Source organism: Papio anubis, chromosome 8 (genome assembly GCF_008728515.1).
Source record: "Papio anubis isolate 15944 chromosome 8, Panubis1.0, whole genome shotgun sequence".
NCBI classification, from domain to species: Eukaryota; Metazoa; Chordata; class Mammalia; order Primates; family Cercopithecidae; genus Papio; species Papio anubis.
The window spans coordinates 36,179,645-36,206,866 of NC_044983.1; the positions used below are offsets into that span (position 1 = coordinate 36,179,645).

Consider the following 27,222-nt stretch of genomic DNA (forward strand, 5'->3'; position numbering starts at 1 on the left):
GCCCAGCTAATTTTGTATTTTTAGTAGAGACGGGGTTTCGCCATGTTGGCCAGGCTGGTCTCAAACTCCTGACCTCAGGTGATCTGTCCACCTCAGCCTCCCAGAGTGCTGGGATTATAGCCGTGAGTCCACCGCACCGTCCAACTTTTAAACTTTTTAAATGTGGCTACTAGAAAATTTAAAATGGGCCGGGCGCAGTGGCTCATACCTGTAATTCCAGCACTCTGGGAGGCCGAGGCAGGCGGATCACCTGAGGTCAGGAGTTCGAGACCAGCCTGGCCAACATGGTGAAACCCTGTTTCTACTAAAAATACAAAAATTAGCCAAGCATGGTGATGGGCACCTGTAATCCCAGCTACTCTCGAGGCTGAGGCAGGAGAATCACTTGAACCCAGGAGGCGGAGATTGCAGTGAGCCGAGATCGCGCCATTGCACTCCAGTCTGGGCCACAGAGCGAGACTCTGTTTCAGAAAAAAAAAGAAAAAGAAAAAAGAAAACTGAAAATGACATGCACTTGCAATAGTTTGTTGTTGTTGTTGTTGTTGTTGTTGTCAGCTCTCTGTTAAAGAATCTGGGGTATTTGAAGTGGGTTAAAGGCTAAAGAGTTGGGAAAATGTGAGGAACCACCCCCACCAACACCACCTCTGCCCCAGGCTGGGCAGAGCTCTCAAATTGAGATCTCAGGTTTTAATATTGAGGATTGGGAGTTGCAGAATTTTTATTTTATTTTATTTTTTTTGAGACTGGGTCTCACTCTGTTGTCCAGGCTGTAGTTCAATGGTGCCATCATAGCTCACTGCAGCCTCGAACTCCTGGGCTCAAGCAATACAATCCTCCTCCCTTAGGCCCCTGAGTAGCTGGGACTATAGGTACCATGCCACCAGGCCCAACTAATTTTTTTTATTTTTATTTATTTATTTATTTTGTAGAGACAGAGTTTCACTATGTTGCCCAGGCTGGTCTTGAACTCCTGGCCTCAAGTGATCTGCCCATCTCAGCCTCCCAAAGTGCTGGGTTACAGATATGAGCCACTGCACCCAGCCCCTTGTCCAACATTTAATGTAAACTCTAGGGTATAGGAAGGGCATGAACTGGGGGTGGAGTGAGGCAGGCTTTGACTTTAAAGTCAGAGCCTGTTATCTGCCAGGCATAATGGCTCACACCTGTAGTCCCAGCTACTCAGGCAGAGGCAGGAAGATCCCTTGAGCCCAGGAGTGAGGCTGCAGTGAGCTCTAACTGTGCCACTGCACTCTAGCCTGGGTGACAGAGCAAGACCGCGTCTCTAAAAAAGTTTTTTTTAAATTTTTTAAAGAGCCTGTCACCGCTCAGAGGCCACCCCAGCCCCACCAGCGCCTGATGAGATCTTTAAAGGCCTCTTAGAGGCCCTAAGAATGGTCAAGATTATGATTACCACGAACACCCCATGTATGAAGTGAAAATAAAACTATCCTAACCCGTAAAATGAGAATAATAAATACAATAATAAAATGAGTTAGTAGAAGGTCTAATATCCCGTAATGAATACTGTGATGTACTTTTTGACATATCAACATTGTGCATCTGTGTGTGTGTTTGTGTGTGTGTAAGCATTTTGGAAACCCCGCCAACCTACCCCGCTACCTATCACTTCCCACCAGGAAATGTCACCATTGGAGGGACCATTAGGCAGGCACTGGATGGGTGGGAGGGATCTATGGAGTGGGGAGAAGGAAGGAAGGAGATGAGGTCTCCACCCCTCCCATGGCCCTAGAAAGCCCCTTCCACACTTTTCCATGCTTCCCTCCATCCTGGCCACTGTCTTCTCCACAAACCAATGGAAGATGGAGCAGCTGGAATGTCAGCCATCAGGGGTCTCCCCACTGCCCCTGATCTGTTCACCCACCACTTCTAGGAAGCTTCGAGGCTCATCTCTTTGCCAGCTCCTCTTGGGGCTTGTTCCTTCCCACTTCCCTCTCCCTTCCAGTCCAGCTTGGAGGCTGCTCGCTCAAGGAAATGCCCAGGGCCTGCACCTCCGGCCTTCCCAGGTCAGTTCTCTACCCTTAAGACCAAAGAAGGGAGACCCTTTGCCTCAGCCCAGGGCAGGCAAGAGTTTGGGCGGAGAGGCTCATTAAAGCTTTCTAATAAGCAATTAACTGGGGGATGAGCCCTTTGGCTGGCCTGGATCTCCCTCCTCCCAGCAGGGAGCTTGGCAGAGAAAGGCTGAGTGGGTGGGCGGAGATGACACATTCGGTCTCTCTCAGTCGCTTGGGGCCCCTTTCCTCCTCCCCTAAATACAAACGAATAAATAAATGGAACCCGGAGGGCACAGTGACTGAGGCTGAGGCCTGGCTTCCCCTACACTCGGGGCTCCATCAGCTTTCTGCCAAGGCTTCAGAAGGATTGGGAGGCCAGGGTGCGGCCATTGTGCACGCAGGCCCTCTGAGATGGGGGCCTGTGAGGTCCTCAGCTCACAGGTAAGAGTGCGCAAAGCTCTGAGGAAAGGCAGCTCCCGCCTGCCTCCAGACCTGCTGGGCATCCTGGCCCCGTTCAAGCCATTCTCCCCACCACTCTTCTTGGGATATTGGGTGAAGGGCTTGAGCAAAGATAAAACTGTGAAGGGCATGACGGGGCACTGAGGGTCAACCCTGTGGTTCCAGAATGGAAACGGGGCATCACAGCATCACCTCCACCTGCTCAGCCCACCTCCCACTTGCACACAGAGCCCCACGTCGGAGCCCGGCTTGGGGGAGACTCAGGGCAGAAAGGTCTGACTTGGGGCTAGGTGGACCGTTGGCTGGCTTCTCCCTATAATCTCCGGGAGTAGAGGGTGGGGCTGCTGCCTCGCACAACTCCAGGGGGCGCCGTTGACACAGATGCAGGCTGGCCCCACCAGTGGTGAAAGCGGATGCCCAGCACGTAACAGCACCTTCTCCTGTCTGTGTTCTCTCTGTCCCTTCAGGCTCTTAAGCAACAACAAGATCACGGGGCTCCGCAATGGCTCCTTCTTGGGACTGTCGCTGCTGGAGAAGCTGTAAGTGCTGGGGAAGGTGGGGCGGAGGAGCGGGCTGGCCATGACGGCAAGGGGTCACCCCGGGGAGGAGGAGGAACGCTGGTCACTGAGTGACTTTAGAACCTGCCGGCCGAGGAGGGACGGGAGTTCGACCCAATGGGACCCTGCCCAGGGCTTGGCCAACAAGGGGAAGCCAGAGAGGCTGGTATGGAACGAGAGGCCAGCTCCTCTGCCCGACAGGGCGAGAGAAGAGGGGTGGGGCTCTGAGAAGCTCATTAACGCTCTTTAATGAGCAATAAGCTGTGAGGGCCGAGCCCTCAGCTGGCCTCCCCCTCCCAGCTGGGGGCCCAGCATAAAAGGGCTGAAGGCGGCTTAAAGCGACTGACTGCGGCCCTTTTCCGCCTTTCCTACAAACAAATCAACAAACAAAGCCCCAAGGGGGCTGAGGGTGGGGAAGGCTGATCCTTTCCAAGCCTCTCCCCCACTCCAGCCCACCCAACCCTGGTTCAGAGCCGCCTGGGCAGCAGCAGCCTTCAGGCTGGCCTTGGCCCTGGGGCTGCCAGGGCCCTGCTAGCCGGCTGGAACCTCATTCCCAGAGCTGGGGCCCTTGTGTCTGGTGGGGCCAGAGTGGGGAAGAGGGTTATCAAGGAGGAGCTGGTGGCTGTGAGTTGTTAGGGAAATGGGGGGACACAGAAGGCCTGCCCTCTCCGCATGGGGAGCTGGTGGAGAGGTAGGGTAAGCTCTGGGTGGGAGACCTCACTCAGCCACTCGGGCTAGTCACTGAAGCTGCCAGACTCGAGAATGGAACCACCCTTTGTCTAAGTTCCCTGCTCCATTGGTACACTCCAGGGACCACAGCCTGGACCACAGCTCTGGGTCCTTGCCCCTCCAAAGAGGAAGCCTGGGCCTCCCACCTTTCCTAGAGCCTGACTCTTGCTTTCTCTCTCATGGCCCCATCCCCTCTCCCATCTCTGCTCCCATCCTGCTAGGCTTTCCTAGTTTCTCCGACAGGGAGGGCCCTTGGCCCCTGTAGCACCATTTTGCCCAAAAGCTTTGGGTCAGTGCAGTGGGAGACACAAAAGAGTGAGGTGTGACGCCTACTCAAAAAGAGCCCAGGCGATTGCAGTCCAGGGGATACCACAAACAATGCTATGTATATTAGAATTAAGTATATTGGGGGCTGGGCGTGGTGGTTCTGTAAATCCCAGCACTTTTGGGAGGCCGAGGCTGGAGGACAGCTTGAGCCCAGGGGTTCAAGACTACAGTAGGAGTGGGGTTGAGCTATGATTGTGCCACTGCACTCCAGCCTGGGTAACAGAGTAAGGCCCTGTCTCTTAAAAGCACACACACTCAGGCTAGGCGCAGTGGCTCACACCTGTAATCCCAGCACTTTGGGAGGCCGAGGTGGGTGGATCATTTGAGGCCAGGAGTTCGAGACCAGCCTGGCCAACATGGTGAAACCCCGCCTCTACTAAAAATACAAAAACTAGCTGGGCATGGTGCTGCATGCCTATAATCCCAGCTACTCGGAGGGCTGAGGCATCAGAATCTCTTGAACCTGGGAAGCCAAGGTTGCAGTAAGCTGAGATTGCACCACTGCACTCCAGCCTGGGTGACACAGCGAGACTCCATCTCAAACACACACACACACACACACACACACACACACCAGCCTGGGTGACACAGCGAGACTCCATCTCACACACACACACACACACACACACACACACACCAGCCTGGGTGACACAGCGAGACTCCATCTCAAACACACACACACACACACACACACACACACACACATACACGGCTGGGCACGGTGGCTCATACCCGTAATCCCAGTACTTTGGGAGGCCGAAGTGGGCGGATCATGAGGTCAGGAGTTTGAGACCAGCCTGGCCAACATGGTAAAACCCCGTCTCTACTAAAAATACAAAAATTAGCTGGGCATGGTGGTGCGTGCCTGTAGTCCCAGCTGCTCAGGAGGCTGAGGCAGAAGAATCGCTTGAACCCGGGAGGTGGAGGTTGCAGTGAGCCGAGATCGTACCACTGCACTCCAGCCTGGGCGACCAAGCAAGACTCTGTCTCAAAAAAAAGCAAAACACACACACACACATAGATTAGGGCTCCTGTCAAGTTCAAAGGAGGTGTCAGCAAAGTCCAAAGAAGTGTTCACAGGTAATGGAGACACAGTATGAATGTGACATGGTATTGAGATCTCTCACCATGACAGCAGTCTCGTGATGGAGCCTCCATGACACCCATTCCACTGTGGAAGGGAAAGCCTCTGGCCCCGAACCCCTGAAGCTGTGAGGAAAGAGTGATGGCCTGGCTGGGCTCCTGGGAGTGGGAAGGCACAAATCCCATATTTGGGCAGAAAGGCAGAGCAGGCTGTCTACCAATCTGGGACAAGCTGGGGATAGCAGGGGACCTGGGATGGTGACAGTGAGTGGAGTCGCACACGGCTCCATGCCCAGGTCCCTCTGACCATCTTCTCTGTGGCTCACAGACAGTGGTCCTGATGCAGAGAAAGGGCTGCCACCAAGCTGCTACCTAAAAGTCTCCTTGGTGCCAGGCATGGTGGCTCATGCCAGTAATTCCAAAGCTGTGGGAGGCAGGCAGATTGCTTGAGCTCAGGAGCTCAAAACCAGTCTGGGCAACATAATGAGACCTGGTCTCTAGGAAAAAAAAATTTTTTAATTAGTCAGGCATGGTGGTACGCACCAGTAGTTCCAGCTACTCGGGAGGCTGAGGTGGGAATCGCTTGAGCTGGGGAAGTTGAGGCTGCAGTGAGCCATAATTGTGCCACTGCACTCCAGCTTGGGCGAAAGAGTGAGACTCTGTCTCTCTAAATAAATAAATAAATAGGTCAGGCGTGGTGGCTCACACCTGTAATTCCAGCACTTTGGGAGGCCGAGGCCAGCGGATCACCTGAGGTCAGGAGTTCGAGACCAGCCTGGCCAACATGGTGAAGCCCTCTCTCTACTAAAAATACAAAAATTAGCCAGGCGTGGTGGTGGGTGCCTATAATCCCAGCTATTCAGGAGGCTGAGGCAGGGAGAATTGCTTGAACCTGGGAGGCAGAGGTTGCAGTGAGCTGAGATTGTGCCATTGTACTCCAGCCTGGGCGACAGAGCAAGACTCCGTCTCTAAATAAATAAATAAATAAAAATAAAAGTTCTCTTGGGTGTCAACAAAGAGGGAAAGTGGCTAAGCATTCGAGAGCTCTGCATCCTCTGCTTAGCCCAGGCTTGGTCTTGGAGGGCTGAGTCACAGGAAACCAGATGTCCTTCCAGGGGTCTTTGGAGGAAGGCAAGCCTCAGTGGCCTCTTCAGCCCCTGCCCTGCCCCTCCCAGGCTGGCACCTCCCGCAGTGGCTCTTCCTCCTCCTCCTTAGCACAAGCAAGAAGGTGCTGTTCAGAGCCCCTGGTGGGCTCACTGACATCTCCCCTTCTTCAGCCTTGCTCCTGTCTCCTCATCCTTCAGTCTTATGAGAGCACATTTTTCTGATGAAGATGAAAAGGTGGCCTGTCCTTCTCCAGCACCAAGGCTCCAGAGGCTGCATAGCAAGTACACCCTGAGCATGGCAGGCAATCAGAAGAACGAGGGCAACAGCAGCTCACGAGGGGCGGCATCTGGCTTGATGCCAAGTCGTGCGATGTAGGAGCAGCGCTAGAATGGGAATTCTAAACGCTGAGTCCCAGCTCCTGCTCTGTGCTAGTCACCCCATCCATTCATTCTGTAGGTGCTCACTGAGCCCTTCTATGTACCAGGCTCTGTTCTAGGCATTGGGAGTGAGCACAGGAGACCAGGTGCCTGCCCTCCTGGCCCTTACCTCTACTGATAGGACCCAGAAAATAGCAAATAGATGTGTGGTATGTCTGGAGGCCGAAATGCAGCAGAGAAAAACTGGCAGGGTAAGGAGGAGAGAAAGCCAGAGGGCCAGGGGTGCTATTTTATGTAGTGAGGTCAGGAAGGCCTTGCTGATGACATGCCTGGGCCTGAGACCTGAAGGGACGAGAAAGGAAGCCTGGAGCTCTCAGGAAGGATGAAGAGAGCAGGCATTGCCAAGACTCCTGGGTTCAGGGAATGCCTGGGTAGTCTGAGAAACAGAAGGGCAGTGTGAGCTGGCAGAGCGAGCCAGGGGGATGTGGCAGGAGACAAGTAGGGTGTGATGCCGGGGTGGCCACCGGGGTGGCCTTCGATTCCTCATTGTCAGAAGAGCTGGGGTAGACGGGGTGATTCGGGATGTGCATTATGGATCTAAAATTCTATGATCCTTGGATGTGTGTGGGACACCCACAGCGCCCATAGGGAGAAGATGATCACAGAACCCAGTGACAGGGCCAGGCTTTCCAGAGGAGGGGCCATCTAGGCAGAAGGGTGCACCGTGGGCAGCAGGACAGGGATGGTGCTTGTTCAGGGCTGGAGGAGCTCAGGGTCTCCAACATGGTCACTGATCACTGCTGTATTTATATATACAAATACTTCTTTTTTTTTTTTTTTTTTTTTGAGATGGAGTCTCACTCTGTCACCAGGCTGGAGTACAGTGGCATGATCTTGGCTCAGTGCAACCTCCATCTCCCAGGTTTAAGCGATTCTCCTGCCTCAGCCTCCCAAGTAGCTGGGACTACAGGCACGTGCCACCACGCCCAGCTAATTTTTGTATTTTGTATTTAGTAGAGACAGTGTTTCACCATGTTGGCTAGGATGAGGATGGTCTCAATCTCTTGACCTTGTGATCCGCCCACCTCGGACTTCCAAAGTGCTGGGATTACAGGTGTGAGCCACCGCACCTGGCCTTTTTCTTTTTTGAGACAGAGTCTCGCTCTGTTGCCCAGTCTGGAGTGCAGTGGCATGATCTTGGCTCACTGCAACCTCCACCTCCCAGGTTCAAGCAATTCTCCTGCCTCAGACTCCCAAGTAGCTGGGATTACAGGCACGTGCCACCACACCTGGCTAATTTTTGTATTTTTAGTAGCCGGGGTTTCACCATGTTGGCCAGGCTGGTCTCGAACTCCTGACCTCAAGTGATCCGCCTGCCTCCCAAAGTGCTGGAATTACAGGCATGAGCCTCCGCATCTGGCCACGAAGACATTTTTTAAAAAAGGAATTGATTGACATGGTTATGGGGGCTGGCAGACCCCAAATCAGTAGGGCAGGCCAGCAGTCTGAGAAGTCAGGCAGGAGCAGACACTACAGTCTTGGGGCAGAATTTCTTCTCTAGGAAGCCTCAGTGTCTGCTCTTAAGGCCTTCAGCTGATTGGATGAGGCCCACCCACATCATACAGGAGCATCTCCTTCATATGAGGTCAGCTGATGGAAGATGTCAACCACATCTACAAAATACCTGCACAGTGACATCTAGATTCATGTATGATTAAACCACTGGGTATTATAGCCTTGGCCAAGTTGACACAAAACTAACCATCACAACCACTATCCCCCAGAAGGAGAGGGCCCTTGGGTAATATAGATGCTGGGCCTCCCTCCTGGAGATTCTAATTCATCTGTCCCATGGGGCCTGGGAATTTTTTACACGCTATACAGGCAATTCTCATGCTCATCCAGGGTTAGGTGCCAGTGGGCAAGATGACCCCTAGACTGAGGGCCTATTCATCAGGAATAAAACTCTGCAGGCTGGCATGTAGTTGGTGCTCAGGAAACACTGATCCCTCTGTCCTGTCAAACTCAGATGTCTAGGCTTGGGCGGCTGAGGCCATGGCAACTTAACATCCCACAGTCTATGAGCAGCACGTCCCGTGGGAGGGTTGGGGCCCAGTCTGTCAACTGAAACAGAAGGTCCAGGCTGTTGCAGAATGTGCCTGCATGGCTTCCTTGGCTGAGATCCCCTTGGGCCTTTGCAAATGGGCTGTGTGTATGTGAGGGGGTCACCTTGTTAGACAGGAGCTGGGAGTAGATCTGTGTGGTGTCCATTTTGCAATGCAGGATCCTGAGGCCAGCGTGGGCAGGGTGGGCAAGGAAGGGGCCACAGAGCGGATGCCCAGTGGGAATGTGTCAGACATGATCGTATGGAGGACTTGGGTCCAGAGAGGTTGGGGGTAGGGGTGGAGATGGGGGGCACACACCTTTATCAGCCAGGTAGGACAGACAGGAAGACCTGAGCTGGGCACGGTGGCTCATGCCTGTAATCCCAACACTTTGGGAGGCCAAGGCAGGTGGATCATGAGGTCAGGAGATCGAGACACTCCTGGTTAACACGGTGAAACCCCATCTGTATTAAAAATACAAAAAATTAGCAGGGCGTGGTGGCGAGTGCCTGTAACTCCAGCTACTTGGGAGGCTGAGGCAGGAGACTCACTTGAATCTGGGAGCGGAGGTTGCAGTGAGCCCGAGATCATACCACTACACTCCAGCCTGGGCAACAGAGTGAGACTCCGTCTCCAAAAGAAAAAAAGACAGGAAACAGAGCCCTGCAGAAACACCTCCTGGGCCACCCAGGGAGTGTACAGAAGCCCCGCCTTGCACCTCTGGGCCCTCTCTCTCTCCCACCACCCTCCAGCACGGCCAAGCCTGTTTCTTAAAGGAAAGAATTTTCGGGCAGAGAGGAGCTGATGAAAGAGCACTGGACTCCATTTGGTGTGAAAAGCGGCTTGGAGTGGAATCATCCCTCCTTCTTTTACCTTCCAGTGCCTCTCCCAGCCCCGGGTTGCTCACCTGGAAAATGGGGCTATGAGGAGTTGTTACAGGAACAGAGGAGGAGTTCCTTACACAGAACACACGGCAGCACAGGCTTCCAGTACATGGCAGGCAGTTCTCTTCCCCTCTGCAGAGTTCCCAGTTGCTAGATGTTACCCTGGCTGCCTGTCATTTGCATAGATTTGCCTAGAGTTCCCGGCCTTGAGCAGGCAATTGTGTAGCTGAAAAATATACGTGCTCCAAGTACAGCTGGTGATTCATTCCCCGGGATCCCCCACCAAGCACATGCAATGGGGAGCAGGCCGCAGGAAGACTTTTCTGGACTGAGGGTGTCAGTCACAGTAAGATGCCTCTAGACCAGGGACCAAGCCGGCCCCAGGGCAGACAGCCCCAAGAGAGCCAAGGGAGTGAGACTGCATGCCTGCCAGCGTGTGGGTCAGTGTGGACACCGGCCCCCAGAGGCTTGTGCAACAAGCACAAGCCTTGTGCTAAAGGTGGCTTTCCTTTAGCCACCATAGCATGGCTAAAGGAAAGAGGCTGGGGAGGGGAGCCCGGTCAGCCCTGGGATGATTTGTCATTACTTAATGAGATTAATGAGCCCCGGGGGCTGGTATGCAGGGGTGCTGAGGCGCTCATTAGAAGCAGATGCTCATGGGAACGAACGAAAGTGGGGGCCTGGGGGTGGAGTGCGGCTCGCCCCACGCCAGGTGGCTTCCATTAATCTATGGGCGGGGCCAAGGGTAAGGCTGCCGGGCTCTGTCCCTCCCCCCCTTCCCGTCCCCAACAACACCGGGGAGGAATGCCGCAGAGAAGCTGCCCGGACTCCGGCACCACTGAGGCCCAGGAGGGGAGGCTGATAGGTTCAGGGACAGCCCGCTTGTTGGCCATAGTAGCCCCCGTGCCTGGCATGGGGTACGTGCTCAATAAATAACCTGTGGATTGGATCAGAGACAAGAGGGACCTGGAGGATGGGACTAGAACCTCTCCCTTCCTCCCCTAGACACTTCTATACCTGCAGGGTGTCCTGGCCCACTTCTCAGCCAGCCCCCACTTTCTAGTGAACCCTGGAAATCTTGTAGGCCCAAGGAAGGCTGCTTTGTGGCCTCCAAACCTATAATTTGGTTTTCAAACCCACAAGCAGGGAGGTCTGTGAGGGCCAGAGGGAGCTGACTCTCTACCACCCCACCCTGCCTGTATGTGGGCGTGCACGCACACACACACACACACACACACACACACAGACACGGTCATAAAAACTCACATGCTCTTTAATGGCTCTAGTGAGATATAATTTATGTGCCATAAAAGTTCACCCGTTTAAAAAAAAGTGTGCAATCCAGTGGTTTCTAGTATATTTTACAGAATTGTGTAATCACCATAATCTAATTTTAGAACATTTTCATCATCCACAAAAGAAACCTTGAATCATTAACAGTCACTCCTTATTCCTCCACCCGCTCTTCCCCAGGCCCAAGCAACCACTAATCTGCTTTCTGTCTATAGATCTCCAAATCTGCCTGTTCTGGACATTTTAGATAAATGAAATCATGCAATAGGTGATCTTTCATAACTCGATTCTTTCAGCATGGTACTTTCAGGGTTCACCCATGTTATAGCACGTATCAGTACTTCATTCCTTTTAATGGCCAGATAATATTCCATTGTACGACTACACCACATTTTGTTTATCCCTTCATCTCTTGACTATTTGGGTGAATACTACTTTTTTTTTTGAGATGGAGTCTCACTCTGTTGCCCAGTCTGAAGTGCAGCAGCACGATCTCAGTTTGCTGCAACCTCCTCCTCCCGAGTTCAAGCGATTCTCCTGCCTCAGACGCCTGAGTAGCTGGGATTACAGGCGTGCACCACCACGCCCAGCTAATTTTTGTATTTTTTAGTAGAGATGGGGTTTCACCATGTTGGTCTCCAACTCCTGACCTCGTGATCCGCCCACCTTGGCCTCCCAAAGTGCTGGGATTACATGTGTGAGCCACCGCGCCCAGCCTTTTTTTTTTTTTTTTTTGACAGACAGGATCTCACTCTGGCACCTAGGCTAGAGTGCTAGAGTGCAGTGGCATGATCATGGCTAACTGCAGCCTTGACTTCCTGGGCTCAAGCAATTCTCCTGCTTCAGCCTCCTGAGTAGCTGGGACTACAGGCATGCACTACGATGCCTGGCCAATTTGTTTTGGTAGAGATAGGAGTCTCACTGTGTTGCTCAGGCTGGTCTCGAACTCCTGGTCTCAAGTGATCCTCCTGCCTTAGCCTCCCAAAGTGCTGGGATTACTGGCTTGAGCTACCACATGTGGCCAGTTTCTACTTTTTGCCACTATGCACAATGCTGCTGTGAGCATTCAGCTATGGGTTATTGTGTGGATGTTTGTGTATTTCTCTTGGATATATACCTAGGAGTGGAATTTCTGGGTCATATGGTAACCCAAATGGGAAACTGTTTTCCAAAGTGTCTGCACACATCCTGTATACATTCTAGATAGACATCCCTTCTTATTATAGCTGTCTTAGTAGGTGTAAAGTGGCTTTGATTTGCATTTCCCTTACTGCTGGTGATGTTGAGCATCTTTGCATGGGCTTATTGGCCATTTGTGTGTCTTCTTGGATAAAATGTCTATTCAGATCCTTTGCCCATTTTTTTCAACTGGGTTATTTGTCTTTTTGCTATTGAGTTGTACAAATCCTGTATGTATTCTAGATAGACATCCCTTATCAGATCTGATTTGCAAATATTTTCCCTCATTCTGTGTTCTCTTTCACTTTCTTGATGGTATCCTTTAAGATGCAATTTTTTTTTTTTTTTTTTTTTTTTTTTTTGAGAGGAGTTTTGCTCCTGTTGCCCAGACTGGAGTGCAATGGTGTGATCTTGGCTCACTGTAACCTCCACCTCCCGGGTTCAAGCGATTCTCCTGCCTCAGCCTCCTCAGTAGCTGAGATTACAAGGCTCCCGCCACCATGCCAGGCTAATTTTTTTGTATTTTTAGTAAAGACAGGGTTTCAACATGTGAGCCAGGCTGGTCTCGAACTCCTGACCTTAGGTGATCCACCTGCCTCAGCCTCCCAAAGTACTGGGATTACAGGCATGAGCCACCGCACCTGGCCAAAGGTGTAAAATGTTTAAGTTGTTATTAAGTCCAACTTAACAATCTTTGCTTTGTTTCCTATTTCACCCCGTTTTGCTTTTTCTGAACTTTTATTCATCCGTTATTCCCTCCTCCTTTCATTGCTTCTGCTCACAAACTCACTCTTACACACTCAGCTCCCAAAGCCTCTGTGTTCCCAACAAGGGCATGGGGCATGATTTACTCTCAGGAATCCTCCCTCCACATCAGCCTCAGGGGAATCCTCCTCCTGCATATTGACAGAGATACAGGGAGGGGGTGGCCTGGAGTCAAGGAGCAGTGGGTAGCAGGGAGGGGAAGTGCCATCAACACCCTGCGTCTTTCCCAGGTTCCAAGAACAGGGCTCTGTGGAAGCATATCTGTGCATGCTTTCACAAGCTACTGTAGCTTCACCTGAGAAATGGAGGGATCAGATCAGACCATCCAGCAAATGACTTCTATCATTTTTCTTTAAGAGTCTCACTCTGTCGTCCAGGCTGGAGTGCAGCAGTGGCGAGATCTCAGCTCACTGCAACCTCCACCTCCCAGGTTCAGGCAATTCTCCTGCCTCAGCCTCCTGTGTAGCTGGAATTACAGGTGCCTGCCACCACACCTGGCTAATTTTTATTTTTTATTTTTTAATTTTTAGTAGAGACGGGGTTTCACCATGTTGGCCAGGCTGGTCTCGAACTCCTGACCTCAGGTGATCTGCCCACCTCGGCCTCCCAAAGTGCTGGGATTACAGGCGTGAGCCACCACACCCAGCCGGGGCTTCTTAACCCGGGCTCTACGCCCCTCTGGAAATTGTATGCACAGTAATGGGTATAGTGAGTTTTTCTTGGGTAGAAGTTCATGGCCTTCACAGATCTTCAAAGGGATGTGCTAAGCAAGAAAGGCTCAAAACAATCAAGCTATAGGAACCTTGCAGGTCCCAAAAATGTCCAAGTCTTGTGGTAGCATTTCTCCCGCCCCGAGGGAAGACACAGCTTCTTACCCAGAGGGACCAGGCAGCATCGGTTTCCCATGGGTCCTTCAGGCTCTTAGAGCCCAGCCCAGGGAGCCGAGACAGGCCAGCTCCCAAGGGCACTCCTGGGGCCTGCCTTGGTCACCCCGAGGCTCCTCCCCAGGCAGGCTCGAGGCAAGGGAGAAGGCATGCCCACCCTCTGTGGAGATGGAGGTGCCCTCTCCAAGGCCCCAGCATGGCTGGGCTGCAGGAAATCGAGGGCAGGAAGAGGGGCTGGGGCCTGGGCGCCGCCTTGCTCCCATCTGCAGAGCATCAGTGGGGCAGGCGGGTGGGGGCTTTCAAGGGGGGCCAAGGAGGAAATGAGAATAAACACAAGTGAGCGGGGAGGGAAGGGGGGCTGCGCCTAAGCCCCTTGGCAGCCCATGAAGGGAAGTGACACAATGAGGAATGTGTTTCCCTCTGCCCGTCCCCCACGTGGGGGTGGGAGGCTGAGCCCTGAGAATGGCCAGACCCCAACAGGGGCCAGAGGGCACATGCTGGGACAGCCCCAGAGTGGGGCCGGCGGTGAGGATGGGGTCTGGCGGCAAACAGTGGGGGCTGGGCCGGAGGGGCACCCCTTGGCAGCCAGGATTCTTATCCTGTATCCCTCTCCCTCGGCCAGGGGCCTAGGGTCAGTGTCCTGGCACAATCCCTACATGCGCCCCACTGGGGGCACCTCCCAGCACACCCCAGCGTGGAAGCCATCCCTCCTCTAGGGAACTGGCCCCTTCTGGTGGCCCCTTCCCTTCCTTCTCCAGGGACTTGGGGTCATGGAGGCCGTCTGAGTCCTTCAAGTCCTTCTTGTGGGAAGGAGCTAAGGGTGAGGGCTCCCCTGGCCGTGGGAAGGGCTGTGCACGGTGTTTCTGTCCCTCAGTGCACAAACAGGCCCCCTGGTGGGACAGTATCTCCCCGTCCAGAACACCCATTTCCTCTCCTCCCAGCGGGTAGCCGGCTTGGTTAACCCCCTCCTGCCCAGAGACATCGATGAGGCTGTGGTGGGCAGCGCCAAGAGCCTCCTCAGCCCCCTACCCCTGACCCCCTCCTCCGTCTGGGCTGAGGGGTGGCAGGGCCAAGAGTCCCCTCAGCCCCAACCCCTGACCCCCTCCTCCATCTGGGCTGAGGGGTGGCAGAGCCTGGGAAAGCAGGTGGGCCCCAGACATCTCTGTGGATCTCCTGTCTTCCCGCCACAGACCTTCAGACAGGAGTCCCTCACCCTTGCCTGCTCCGGGGGTCCACCCAGCCTCGCCTGCTGCCTCACAATCTCCTGCCACTGGGTGGGAGCCAAGAGGCCACTGCCTCCATCTCAGACCCAGGACAGGGAGGCCGGCTGGGCTGTGAGCCTCGTGAGCTCTATGGGGCCTGAAGCCCGTCCTGGTTTAGCTCAGGAAAGAGCTGGCTGGCCTTTGAGTAGGTGGGCAACTGGCCCCGCCCACCCTGCCTTCCAGGCACCTGTCCCTGGCTGTGCAGGGTGAAGGAGAAGGCCACTGAGCAGGCACCCACCTTGGTCTTCTGTGGTCCTGCCTGGCCCAAAAGCCCAGGGGGCTGCCCTGGCAGGTTTGGGGTTAGGGCAGGCAGGTCCCCTGTGGGTGGGTACTGTCTCCTCAGCACTGTCCCTGCAGCCCCGGGGGCAGGTGATGAAGGGGGCAGAGAGTTGTGCCATGGCCGTCATGGAGTTTGAGCCACAGACTCAGGGCTGCAAGCCTGTGGACTCACCTGCAGCTCACTCCTCCAGGCCAGGCTTGGCCCCTGGGATCCCTGGGGGGTCAGAGCCCCCTTCTATCCTGTCTCTCAGCACTGCGGGCTCCTGCGGAGACCCATGGAGAAGACAAGACTGAGTACCTTGAACAAGCTATCACCTCACTGGCTTCCTCATCTGAAGGAGGAGGATGGACAGGACTTACACCCCTGACCTGTTTCCTCGCCTGTCAGACAGAGATGGGCGCAGGGATAAAATAGCCATAAAAAATACCCCCCTTGGCCGAGCATGGTGGCTCACATCTGTAACCCCAGCACTTTGGGAGGCTGAGGCGAGAGGATCACTTGAGCCCAGGAGTTCAAGACCAGCCTGAGTAACATAGTGGAACCCTGTCTCTACAAAAAAAAAAATTTTTTTAACTAGCAGAGTGTGGCGGTGCACACCTGTGGTGCCAGTTGCTTGGGAGGCAGAGGTTGGAAGATGGCTTGGGCCCAGGAATTTGAGGTTACAATGGCCCATGATCACACCACTGTACTCCAGCCTGGATGACAGAGAGACCCTGCCTCAAAATCAAAACAAAACAAAACACTACCCTCCCATGCGCCCCCTCCCCTGCCCACAAAGGCCAGGCTCAAGAAGCTTCTCCCTTTGTATAGCAATTTACAAAAGACTATGACACCTATTTTCAAATGCTTCCCAGGGCAACCCCGGTGACCTGCAGGGCAGCCCGGAGGTGGGGCAGGGTAGGAAAGGAGGCCTCCTAACTCCCAATCCAGGGCGTTCTCCGTGTCGTCCGAGGCCCTTCTGATCCCATCTCTTGGTTTCTTCGTCCTCCTTCCGTTCTGACCAGCCTCCCGAGTAGCTGGGACTACAGGTGTCGCCCAGGCTGGAGTGCAGTGGTGCAATCTTGGCTCCCTGCAGCCTCTGCCTCCCAGATTGAAGCAATTCTCCTGCCTCAGCCTTCCGAGTAGCTGGGACTACAGGTGCGCACTGCCACACCCGGCTCATTTATTTTTTCTTTTTCTTTTTTTTTTTTTTTGTATTTTTAGTAGAGACGAGGTTTCACCATGTTGGCCAGGATGGCCTTGATCGGGAGTGGTTCTTGAATCCCACCTCCCACCCAGTGCTGAGGAGAGCAGAGGTTTAGCAGGAAGTCAAGTCCCTGAGAAACCCAGGAACAGCACCGCGGTGGCAGTGAGGACCCTTCCCGGGGAGGGGAGCAAGGCGGCCCCAGCGGGGAGAGGTGTGAGGGCTCTGCGCTTGCCTGCTTGCCTCCGCAGGGACCTGAGGAATAACATCATCAGCACAGTGCAGCCGGGCGCCTTCCTGGGCCTGGGGGAACTGAAGCGCTTGTGAGTGGCATGCCCCTCCCGAGGGAGAAAATCACCCCTCCTGCTCCATGCCCACCGCCTTCCTCTCACCCACCCACACCTGCCCCTCCTTTCCACTCAGGTGCCTTGGCTGGGGTCCAAGGAGCCGCCATTTCCAGTCCAGCTGCGGCCCTGGCCCCAACCTCATCTCTTTTCTCATCCCGCCCCCCACACAAGCCCCGGCCCCACCCATGTGTTCCTCACAAGTGGACCCGCGTGCTGCCGCGTGCTGCCGCGTGGCCTACTCGCTGAGGTTGCCTGTGTCTCTCTAGAGATCTCTCCAACAACCGGATTGGCTGTCTCACCTCCGAGACCTTCCGGGGCCTCCCCAAGCTTCTCCGACTGTAAGTGATGGGATGAGAAGTGGGGAGGGAGGAGAAGGAGGAAGCACATAGGAAGTAAAAGGTGGCCCCCAACCCTTCCACATCGCACCTGCTCCCCTCCGCCAGCCCATGGAGACCCTAAGACCCCATCTCAGTTGTCCCCTGTCTCCTGCAGAAACGTATCTGGAAACATCTTCTCCAGTCTGCAACCTGGGGTCTTTGATGAGCTGCCAGCCCTTAAGGTTGTGTGAGTATCTCTTCCTAGCGCAAGGACCCAGACCCCTGTCCCTTCCTCTGCCCAGGAGGGATGTATAAGCATCGTGACCACTGTGACTGGCCTCACGAGTGGGCACAGCAGACAGTGCCTGAAATGCCCCCATGATCACCTTCCTGCGATGGCCCGGGGCAGAGACGGCGCACATAGACCCGAGATTGCCCCTCCTACCCCTCCAGCCTTGTCCCTCCCTGGGGCCCCAGGCCATTCATGAGCCCACGCCCCCTCTACTCTGCTCTGTGACCCCTCTGCCTACCCTGCAGGGACTTGGGCACCGAGTTCCTGACCTGCGACTGCCGCCTGCGCTGGCTGCTGCCCTGGGCCCAGAATCGCTCCCTGCAGCTGTCGGAGCGCACACTCTGTGCTTACCCCAGTGCCCTGCATGCCCAGGCCCTGGGCAGCCTCCAGGAGGCCCAGCTCTGCTGCGGTGAGCAAGTCCCCCCCGACTACACATCTACCAGGGACCCTGCCTCTCCACCAACCCAGGGCCCAGACACGAGCCTCCCTCAGACCCACAGATTTTTACCTTTGTACTGCAGTTTGCAAAAGACCACAGCACTGAGTCCTCCTCTGGCGTTTAGGGATACCTGATTTTTATGTATAAATCACTATCTGAGATGTGCTGCCCAGCACAAAAAGGCTTTTCTGTGCTCTCTTTCATGACTGGTTTGCAACAGCTCTCCCACAAAAAGAATCACATTTACTATCCCAGTGACCCTCCCCGTGAGGCGGGGCCGGTGTTATTCTCCCCACTCCGCCTATGACTGTGTGCTGGGCGTGTTCTCCAGGGCATCCCCTTTCCTGCAGTGTCTCGGGGTCAGTCTTCCATCAGCTTTTCTAAGCCCCCTTGGGGCTGCTTGTTCATGTTTTCATCTGGCCCCACCTCTTGGGGTAACATGTGTACCGAGAAAGGAGCATTCTTTGTCCAAAAACTGCCTGTCCCTCCCCTTTACCCTTATCCCTGGAGACTTTCTCTTGACCCCTTTTCCTTCCCAGCTGGAGCAGGCTACAGGCTGAAGGCCCCGCCCCATCCCACCCCATCCTGCTGGACTCTCGCTCACACATGCAGCCTCACACGCGTGTGCACTCGGGCCTCACGCCTGGTGTCTCCTCCCACAGAGGGGGCCCTGGAGCTGCACACACACCATCTCATCCCGTCCCTACGCCAAGTGGTGTTCCAGGGGGATCGGCTGCCCTTCCAGTGCTCTGCCAGCTACCTGGGCAATGACACCCGCATCCGCTGGTACCACAACCGAGCCCCTGTGGCGGGTGACGAGCAGGCGGGCATCCTCCTGGCCGAGAGCCTCATCCACGACTGCACCTTCATCACCAGGTAGGAGCCGCTCTGCCCCTCCTCAGGCCTCAGCGTGGGGATGGGGGGGCCTGCTGTACCCCACAAAACAGCTGCACCCAGATGTGTTCCCGGGAGAATGTGCATGCATATTTATGGAAAGCTTGGACTAAGTTATCAATGTTCTGGATAGAGGCTAGAAATAAATATCTGATAGAACAAAATGATGATACTTGATATCTCTTTAGGGCTCTTACACTGTATAGAGTGGCTCCCATCTGTGAGAGATATTATCGGCTCCATGATAAGGAGGGGGAAATCGAAGCTCAAAAAAACAGTATCATAAGGCCAAGCAGAATAAAAGGAGTGTGTACTTGCATCCCTTGTTTCATCAAAGAAAAAAGGACCTGCAGCTAGTGTCGTAGGATGGTGCTGAGGGAGGGCGACATGGCTGGGCCCAAGGATGACTCACGAGCCAGCTCTGCCTGCCATCCGCAGTGAGCTGACACTGTCTCACATCGGCGTGTGGGCCTCAGGCGAGTGGGAGTGCACCGTGTCCACGGCCCAGGGCAACGCCAGCAAGAAGGTGGAGATCGTGGTGCTGGAGACCTCTGCCTCCTACTGCCCGGCCGAGCGTGTCGCCAACAACCGCGGGGACTTCAGGTTTGGCCTGCTCCGCCCTGTAGAGGGCTGCCCAGCCCACAACCCCACCCTTGCACCTGACATCACAGGTGGCCAGAGTTTCCCCATCCGCTGTCTCCATTGGGTCCTAAAGATGGAGAAAAGTCTTCCTTTTGTCATTCAGCCTGAAGCCTTGCTATCGAATAGATAGGCTTTATGTATAAACTTACATCTGAGGTGGGGCGCAGTGGCTCATGCCTGCAATCCCAGCACTTTGGGAGGCCAAGGCAGGCGGATCACCTGAGGTCAGGAGACCAGCCTGACTAACATGGCAAAACCCCGTCTCTACCAAAAAGTACAAAAACTAGCCAGGCATGGTGGTGGGCGCCTGTAATTCCAACTACTCAGGAGCCTAAGGCAGGAGAATCCCTTGAACCTGGGAGGCAGAGGTTGCAGTGAGCTGAGATTGCACCATTGCACTCCAGCCTGGGCGACAAGAGCGAGACTCAATCTCAAAAACAAACAAACAGAATTACCATCTGAGATGTGCTGCACAAAAAGACTTTTTTTTTTGAGACAGAGTCTCACACTGAAGTGCAATGGCATGATCTTGCTGCCTCAGCCTCCCCGGTAGCTGGAGTTTCAGGCCTGTGCCACCACGCCCAGCTAATTTTTGTATTTTCAGTAGAGATGGGGTTTCACTATATTGGCCAGGCTGGTCTCGAACTCCTGGCCTCAAGTGATCCACCTGCCTTGGCCTCCCGAAGTTCTGGGATTACAGGCTTGAGCCACTGTGACTTTTTTTTAGACAGGGTCTTGCTCTTTCATCCAGGCTCCGGTGCAGTGGCACAATCGTATCTCACTGCAGTCTCGAATTCCTGGGCTCAAGCGATCCTCCCACCTCCGCCTCCTGAGGAGCTGGGACTACAGGCGCAGCCACTATGCCTAGTTTATTGTGTTACTTTCTGTAGAGATAAGGTCTCACTTTGTTGCCCAGGCTGGTCTCAAACCCCTGGGCTCAAGCACTGTGCCTGGCCACAAAAAGGCTTTTATTTGCCTCCTTACATTCAGAGTTTGCAAAAGCTCATCCACAAAGAGTATCACCTTTTTTTTTTTTTTTGAGACGGAGTCTTGCTCTGTCGCCCAGGCTGGAGTGCAGTGGCCAGACCTCAGCTCACTGCAAGCTCCGCCTCCCGGGTTCCCGCCATTCTCCTGCCTCAGCCTCCCGGGTAGCTGGGACTACAGGCGCCCGCCACCTCGCCCGGCTAGTTTTTTGTCTTTTTTGGTAGAGACGGGGTTTCACCGTGTTAGCCAGGATGGTCTTGATCTCCTGACCTCGTAATCTGCCCGTCTCGGCCTCCCAAAGTGCTCGGATTACAGGCTTGAGCCACCGCGCCCGGCCAAGAGTATCACCTTTTAAGATCCCAGTGACCCTCTCTGTTATGCAGGGAAGCTATTATTCTCCCCACTGTACAGCTGAGAACATTGACTCCGAGAAAGGATAAATGCCTTGCCTTAAGCCATAGCAAATAAGTGGCAGAACTTGAATTTAAACTCAGAACTCTAAAGTCCAGCCCCCTATCACCTGAGACAGCCCAGTCAGAACAAAGAGAGTGGAACTTGGGAACCCCTGGAAGGCTGATCTGAACCCCGCTCCTGGATCCCTCCCCAAGGCCCCCAGGAGTCTGGCCTCACAGTTCTAAAGACAGGAGAAGGGCTGTTGTTCTGAGAAGCCTGGTTCATCGGCAACTTCCTGCCTCTGCCCCCAGGTGGCCCCGAACTCTGGCTGGCATCACAGCCTACCAGTCCTGCCTGCAGTATCCCTTCACTTCAGTGCCCCTGGGCGGAGGTGCCCCGGGCACCCGAGCCTCCCGCCGGTGTGACCGTGCCGGCCGCTGGGAGCCTGGGGACTACTCCCACTGTCTCTACACCAACGACATCACCAGGGTGCTGTACACCTTCGTGCTGGTGAGGAGGGGCTGGGGCACCCCCCCAGCTCTGCTTCGGGGGCACAGGGAAGGGAGAAGCCAACCTAATGAGCAAGGGGAGCCTGGTCTCTGGGCCGCTGGGCTGTGCCTCTCGTCCCTGCCTGTGCAGAGCCAGGAGCCGGTTCCTCTCCTCTAGCCACCCTCTGCCGAGGGATTCAGACACAGAGGCCACAGTGGGGAAGGGCACAAGTCCTCTGTCCCCATCCGGACACCTCACGCCCCTTTACTCACCAACACCAAAAGCAGAGTCCCACTGTCCTTACACCAGGGGTGCTGGCAGTGGTGGCCTTGGGCAGTGATGGTCTCAGCCTCCTTGGCCCTCCTAGCTTGATGAGACCCAGCAAGTAGGCTGGACTCCTGTCCCCAGGCACTGAGCACTGGTACAGAGCAGAGGGTCCCCAGGGGCAGTTCAGGGACAGAAGGAACAGGCAGGATGATCCTCTGTCTTCCCCCAATCTCCAGATGCCCATCAATGCTTCCAATGCGCTGACGCTGGCTCATCAGCTGCGCGTGTACACAGCTGAGGCTGCCAGCTTTTCAGACATGATGGATGTAGTCTATGTGGCTCAGATGATCCAGAAATTTTTGGGTTATGTCGACCAGATCAAAGAGGTGAGACTCAGCTGGACCTCGGGAACTCGCAAAATGCCCCCATCCCTCATTTGCTCAAGCCTGTCTCTCACTCCAGCCCCTGGCTCCCAAGCCCCGCCCCTGCCCTCAGCAACTCCCCTGTCCCCCCAGCTGGTAGAGGTGATGGTGGACATGGCCAGCAACCTGATGCTGGTGGATGAGCACTTGCTGTGGCTGGCCCAGCGCGAGGACAAGGCCTGCAGCCGCATCGTGGGCGCCCTGGAGCGCATTGGGGGTGCCGCCCTCAGTCCTCATGCCCAGCACATCTCAGTGGTAATGGGGGTCAGCGTTGGGGGTGACCCTGGCATACAGAGGAGGGAGGCGCTCCCTCTCAGGCGTGCACCTGCTGTGCCCCAGCTAGCAAGAGCAGCAGACGTGACAAAGTTCTGAGCCGCGGGGTTCACTTCCACGTTGTCAGGGGCAGTGCTTAGGAGAGGTGGCCAGTGACCCTGGAAAAGTGATGCCAGACTCCGTGGTGGGGAACTGAGCCAAAGGGCCAGCCTGACGGGAATAAGCAGGAGGAAGGGTGAAAGGATTAGAAGGGATGGGAGCAGGGCTTGGTGGCAGGACAGACAGCACTCGGGATTGAGTGAAGAGTAATGGAAGTTCCCTGAGAGAAGGCGAGGGCTCCAATCCGATAACCACAGTAGAGCATCCTGCATGTGCAAGATATTGTGCTAGGCCCTTGGGGCGATGCAAAGGGGCGAGACATGGAGCATGCTCTACAGCTGAGTCGGGCAACGGAACTGGCATAGTTAAGAGGTGAGCAAGAGGCTGGGTGCAGTGGCTCCACTGTAATCCCAGCACTTTGGGAGGCCGAGGCGGGAGGATCTCCCGAGGCCAGGAGTTGGAGACAAGCCTGGGCAACAAAGAGAGACCTGGTCTCTATAAAAAATACAAAAATTACCCAGGAGTGTTGGCATGCACCTGTGGTCCCAGCTACTCCGGGGGCCAAGGTGGGAGGATCACTTAAGGCCTGGAGTTTGAGACTAGTCTGGGCAACATGGTGAAACCCTATCTCTAAAAGAAAAAATGTTTTTAATTAGATGGGCATGGTAGCATGCCTGTAGTCCCAGATACTCAGGAGGCTGAGGTGGCAGGATCACTTCAGCCCAGGATTTGTAGGCTGCAGTGAGCTATGGTTGTGACACTGCACCCCAGCCTGGGTGACACAGTAAGAACCTGTTCCTTTAAAGAGAGAGAGAGAGAGGTGGCTTTGAAAAGACTGAGGATTGAAGGGGAGGACTACAGCCTGAGCAGGTCCATTGAGAGGGAATGTGCAGTCCCAAGCAGAAGGCCACCATCTCAAATGGTGGGATGACAAGGTACCTGTCCCCAGAATGCGAGGAATGTGGCATTGGAGGCCTACCTCATCAAGCCGCACAGCTACGTGGGCCTGACCTGCACAGCCTTCCAGAGGAGGGAGGGAGGGGTGCCGGGCGCACAGCCAGGAAGCCCTGGCCAGAACCCCCGACCTGAGCCCGAGCCCCCAGCTGACCAGCAGCTCCGCTTCCGCTGCACTACCGGGAGGCCCAATGTTTCTCTGTCGTCCTTCCACATCAAGGTGGGCGCTGGGGGAGGGTGGGGGTGGGAGACGGGAGGCACCCAGATGCAGGTACCTGGTGGGGGCAGTGAGAGGAGTGGGAGGAGGGGGCTGCAAGACATCAGTGCTCTGGGGGGTCCTGGTGTCTCTGAGGAGCTCCTATGTCCCCCCAGAACAGCGTGGCCCTGGCCTCCATCCAGCTGCCACCGAGTCTGTTCTCATCCCTTCCGGCTGCCCTGGCTCCCCCGGTGCCTCCAGACTGCACCCTACAACTGCTCGTCTTCCGAAATGGCCGCCTGTTCCGCAGCCACAGCAATGCCTCCCGCCCTGGAGCTGCTGGGCCTGGCAAGAGGCGTGGCGTGGCCACCCCCGTCATCTTCGCAGGAACCAGTAAGGGACTGAACTCCCTGCCCTGCCCAGGTTGCCTCTCGTGTGTCTGCCCTGTACCCCTTCATCCTGCCCTTCCCTGGCCCACAGCCTCCCAGTGCCCTAGTGGAACTGAGACAGGATGTTGCGGCCCTCACCTTTTCCCAACAGGGCAGAGGGCAGAGATACCCCATAAAGAAAGGGTTTGGAGGAGAAAAGTTCAGGAAGACATTGCCTTCTATATCCCAGATTTGTTCAATTTCAAGAGGGCTACGAGCACAGCCCCCTCCAACACACACACGCACACACCCCACGGGCCCAATGCAGACAAGTAATGCTGAATGGGCGCCTGCTAGAAACAGCGCTGTCGTTGGTGCTGGAAGGAATAAAAACATCTAGGCCATGGTCCCTGCTCCCAGAGGCCACCTAAGCAGTAGAGGGTGAAGTAACCTCCCAGGGCAGCCACAGGAGAGGTTCCAGGCGGCTGCTGCACAGGCAGCCCAGGTGAGCAGCATTCTGAAAAGGCAACATGGCTCCAGCTGTCGTGGCGGAGGTGGGACTGACACAGATGGGCTTGAGGGATGATCAGGAGTTCGAGAGACACCAAGGAAGGGCGGAAACCAGGGCACAGGAATAACAACATGAGCAGACACTGAGTGTCTGACTCACCACCCAGCTGGGGGCCTGGCACCCAGAAAGCAGATAGATCACCTGCAGTCCCCCACTTATCGTTCCATCTTTCCCCCGGGACCAGCGACCTCCACACCTGCCTTCTTTCTGTTGGTGATTCCACTGTTGCTCTCACCATCCACGCTGACACCAGCCCATCTCTGGCCCCCGCACCTCCACCTTCAGTCCATCCCTCATGCCGTCACCAGATTCACCTTCCGCAAACTGCACTTTGCACATCAGAGAGCCCCTTCAAAGTCTTGGGCCATTTCCCATCATCAGGACGTCTGCCTCCCTCCATGAGCCCTCTAGGGTCCTAGCGATGCGGCTGTACCCCTTTTGCCCACCCAGAAGGCGCTGCCGCCCCACCCTGGGTTCCGTCCTGTTCCTAGTGCAGACTCTTGCTGTCAGGTCATGCATCCTCACTGAGTATGTGGTATGTGCCAGACTGTGCCTGAGCTGGGACACATCTGTGCACAGACAGTTATGGCTGTGTCCTTGAGGAACACACCCTTCAGCAGAGAGCACAGGCAGTGGACAAGTCATTGTAAGTGCAGCTCATTGTAAGGGAGCAGCTGCATGAAGTGTTTTGGAGGGCACAGGATGAGGGACTGCCCAACCTAGTTGGAGGCCAGGGAGGCCTTTCCCGAAAACCACTAAGACTTAAAGGACAAGTAAGGTGGCCTGAGGAAGGTGAAAGCCCTGTGTCTGCAGCTGCGTGGGCTGTGGGAGTGTGTGGGGAGAGGTGGGTAGGTGAGGGGTCCGTGGAGTCCAGGGCCTGCTCCGGGAGCCCCTCTCCCACTGGGAACGCCTCCTCCTAGTCCTCCCTCCATCCCGCCCACGTCCCTCCTCCCTGTACCTGGCTTGTGTTCCCTCCATCTGCACTTCTCTGTTCTTGTCCCTGAGCCCCCAAGCCTGAGTCCTCACCATGAAGCATGACATCACTGCTCATCCAGCACTCAGGGCGGGCCACCACCCAGGGCTCACATTTTCCATCATCATTCGCACCCCTCCCCCTCCAGGGTCCCCCGTTAGACTGAGGCAGTCCTTGGCATCTCACCGCATGCCCCCAGCCCAGCACTGTGCTCTGCCTGGCAGGTGCCTAGTACGCACCCTGCCACCGCTGCTGCTGCTGAGTCCCAGCTTAGCCCACCTCCCTGACACCCTGTGTGTGTCTGTGTGGACGTCCCTCTCCCCCTGTAGGTGGCTGTGGCGTGGGAAACCTGACAGAGCCAGTGGCCGTTTCGCTGCGGCACTGGGCTGAGGGAGCCGAACCTGTGGCCGCTTGGTGGAGCCAGGAGGGGCCCGGGGGGGCCGGGGGCTGGACCTCAGAGGGCTGTCAGCTCCGCTCCAGCCAGCCCAACGTCAGTGCCCTGCACTGCCAGCACTTGGGCAACGTGGCTGTGCTCATGGTGGGTGTGCGGTGGGGTGAGAGGTGGAGGGGTGCAGGGACATGCACTGGGTGGAAAATAAGGGTGGGAGTACTCTGACCACCTGGGACCATAGAGAAATACAGAAAGGACAGCACCCCTATTGGGCCCCATGACTGGCGGGATGTGGGGAAATGGCCCTTTGGCCTCTCCCACCTCTCCATCTTTCAGGAGACAGGCAGGGAGGTCTGGCCTCCATGCCTATAACCAGATAGATGGATCTGATGGATCTGGAACTCCCTAGCCTGGCCTTCACATCCTGCACTTTCTGAGACTAGACTTTTTTTTTTTTTTTTTTGAGACGGAGTCTGGCTTTGTCTCCAGGCTGGAGTGCAGTGGCATGATCTCAGCTCACTGCAACCTCCGCCTCCTAGGTCCAAGTGATTCTCCTGAGTCAGCCTGCCAAGTAGCTGGGATTACAGGCATGTGCCACCATGCCTGGCTAATTTTTTATATTTTTAGTAGAGACAGGGTTTCACCATGTTGGCCAGGCTGGTCTCAAACTCCTGACCTCAAATGATCCACCCCCCTCAGCCTCCCAAAGTGCTGGGATTATAGGCATGAGTCACCGTGCCCAGCCCAGACCAGATTCTTACAAAGTAGAAAAAAATAATCTGGGAACCCTTCTCCTTCCTGGTCACCCCCTCCTTTGTGGCACGTGGTGCCACCACTCTCCAGTCCTGCAGGCCTGCTGCTGGTCACAGGCAGCACCTACTCCCTCTCTCCTATCTCTGGTCTTTCAGGCTAGGGGTGTGAAGAGTCTCCAGCAAGGCAGGACCAGAGGCAGGGAAGGGGCAGCAGTAGCTGGCTCCATGGGGCTGGCTTCCTAATAGCGGAAAGCCTGAAACTTTTCTCCCTGCCCAGATGAACTAAGCACCAAAGTGCAGGACCAAGGCTGAAGGGGCCTGGGAAGAGGAAAGCTGGCCTGGGGGCCTAGTGAGGTGTCCATGTTCCTCATGTCCTCTTTCCTGCCCTTTCCCAGGAGCTGAGTGCCTTTCCCAGGGAGGTGGGGGGCGCGGGGGCAGGGCTGCACCCTGTGGTATACCCCTGCACAGCCCTGCTGCTGCTCTGCCTCTTCGCCACCATCATCACCTACATCCTCAACCACAGGTGGGCGCTCCTGCAGGAGGGAGGGTGTGGTGGGCAGGCACGGAAGGGGACCCCACCCTGCCCACTCCCCGTCCTGTGCTCTGGTACATACTTTCCATTCCAGCTTTGCAATGGGGGAGGGACTCCAAGGCAGGTGTAGGAAACCTCCCA

The 27,222-nt window shown here is 55.4% G+C and overlaps 1 protein-coding gene across 2 annotated transcripts in view; it reads left to right on the forward strand.

Moving 5' to 3' along the window:
* Positions 1-27,222, forward strand: part of ADGRA2 (adhesion G protein-coupled receptor A2) — a 46,123-nt gene that overhangs the window by 14,146 nt on the left and 4,755 nt on the right. The window contains exons 2-15 of one of the 2 annotated variants that reach the window (XM_021942203.2): positions 2,939-3,010; positions 16,738-16,809; positions 17,100-17,171; positions 17,326-17,397; positions 17,688-17,851; positions 18,544-18,757; positions 19,214-19,378; positions 21,106-21,304; positions 21,787-21,936; positions 22,066-22,227; positions 23,294-23,518; positions 23,671-23,887; positions 25,736-25,944; positions 26,945-27,072. In XM_021942203.2, coding sequence (XP_021797895.2) covers positions 2,939-3,010; positions 16,738-16,809; positions 17,100-17,171; positions 17,326-17,397; positions 17,688-17,851; positions 18,544-18,757; positions 19,214-19,378; positions 21,106-21,304; positions 21,787-21,936; positions 22,066-22,227; positions 23,294-23,518; positions 23,671-23,887; positions 25,736-25,944; positions 26,945-27,072 — 2,121 coding nt within the window. The remainder of the gene's footprint in view (positions 1-2,938; positions 3,011-16,737; positions 16,810-17,099; positions 17,172-17,325; positions 17,398-17,687; positions 17,852-18,543; positions 18,758-19,213; positions 19,379-21,105; positions 21,305-21,786; positions 21,937-22,065; positions 22,228-23,293; positions 23,519-23,670; positions 23,888-25,735; positions 25,945-26,944; positions 27,073-27,222) is intronic. The other variant, XM_031669481.1, reaches the window with a different exon arrangement.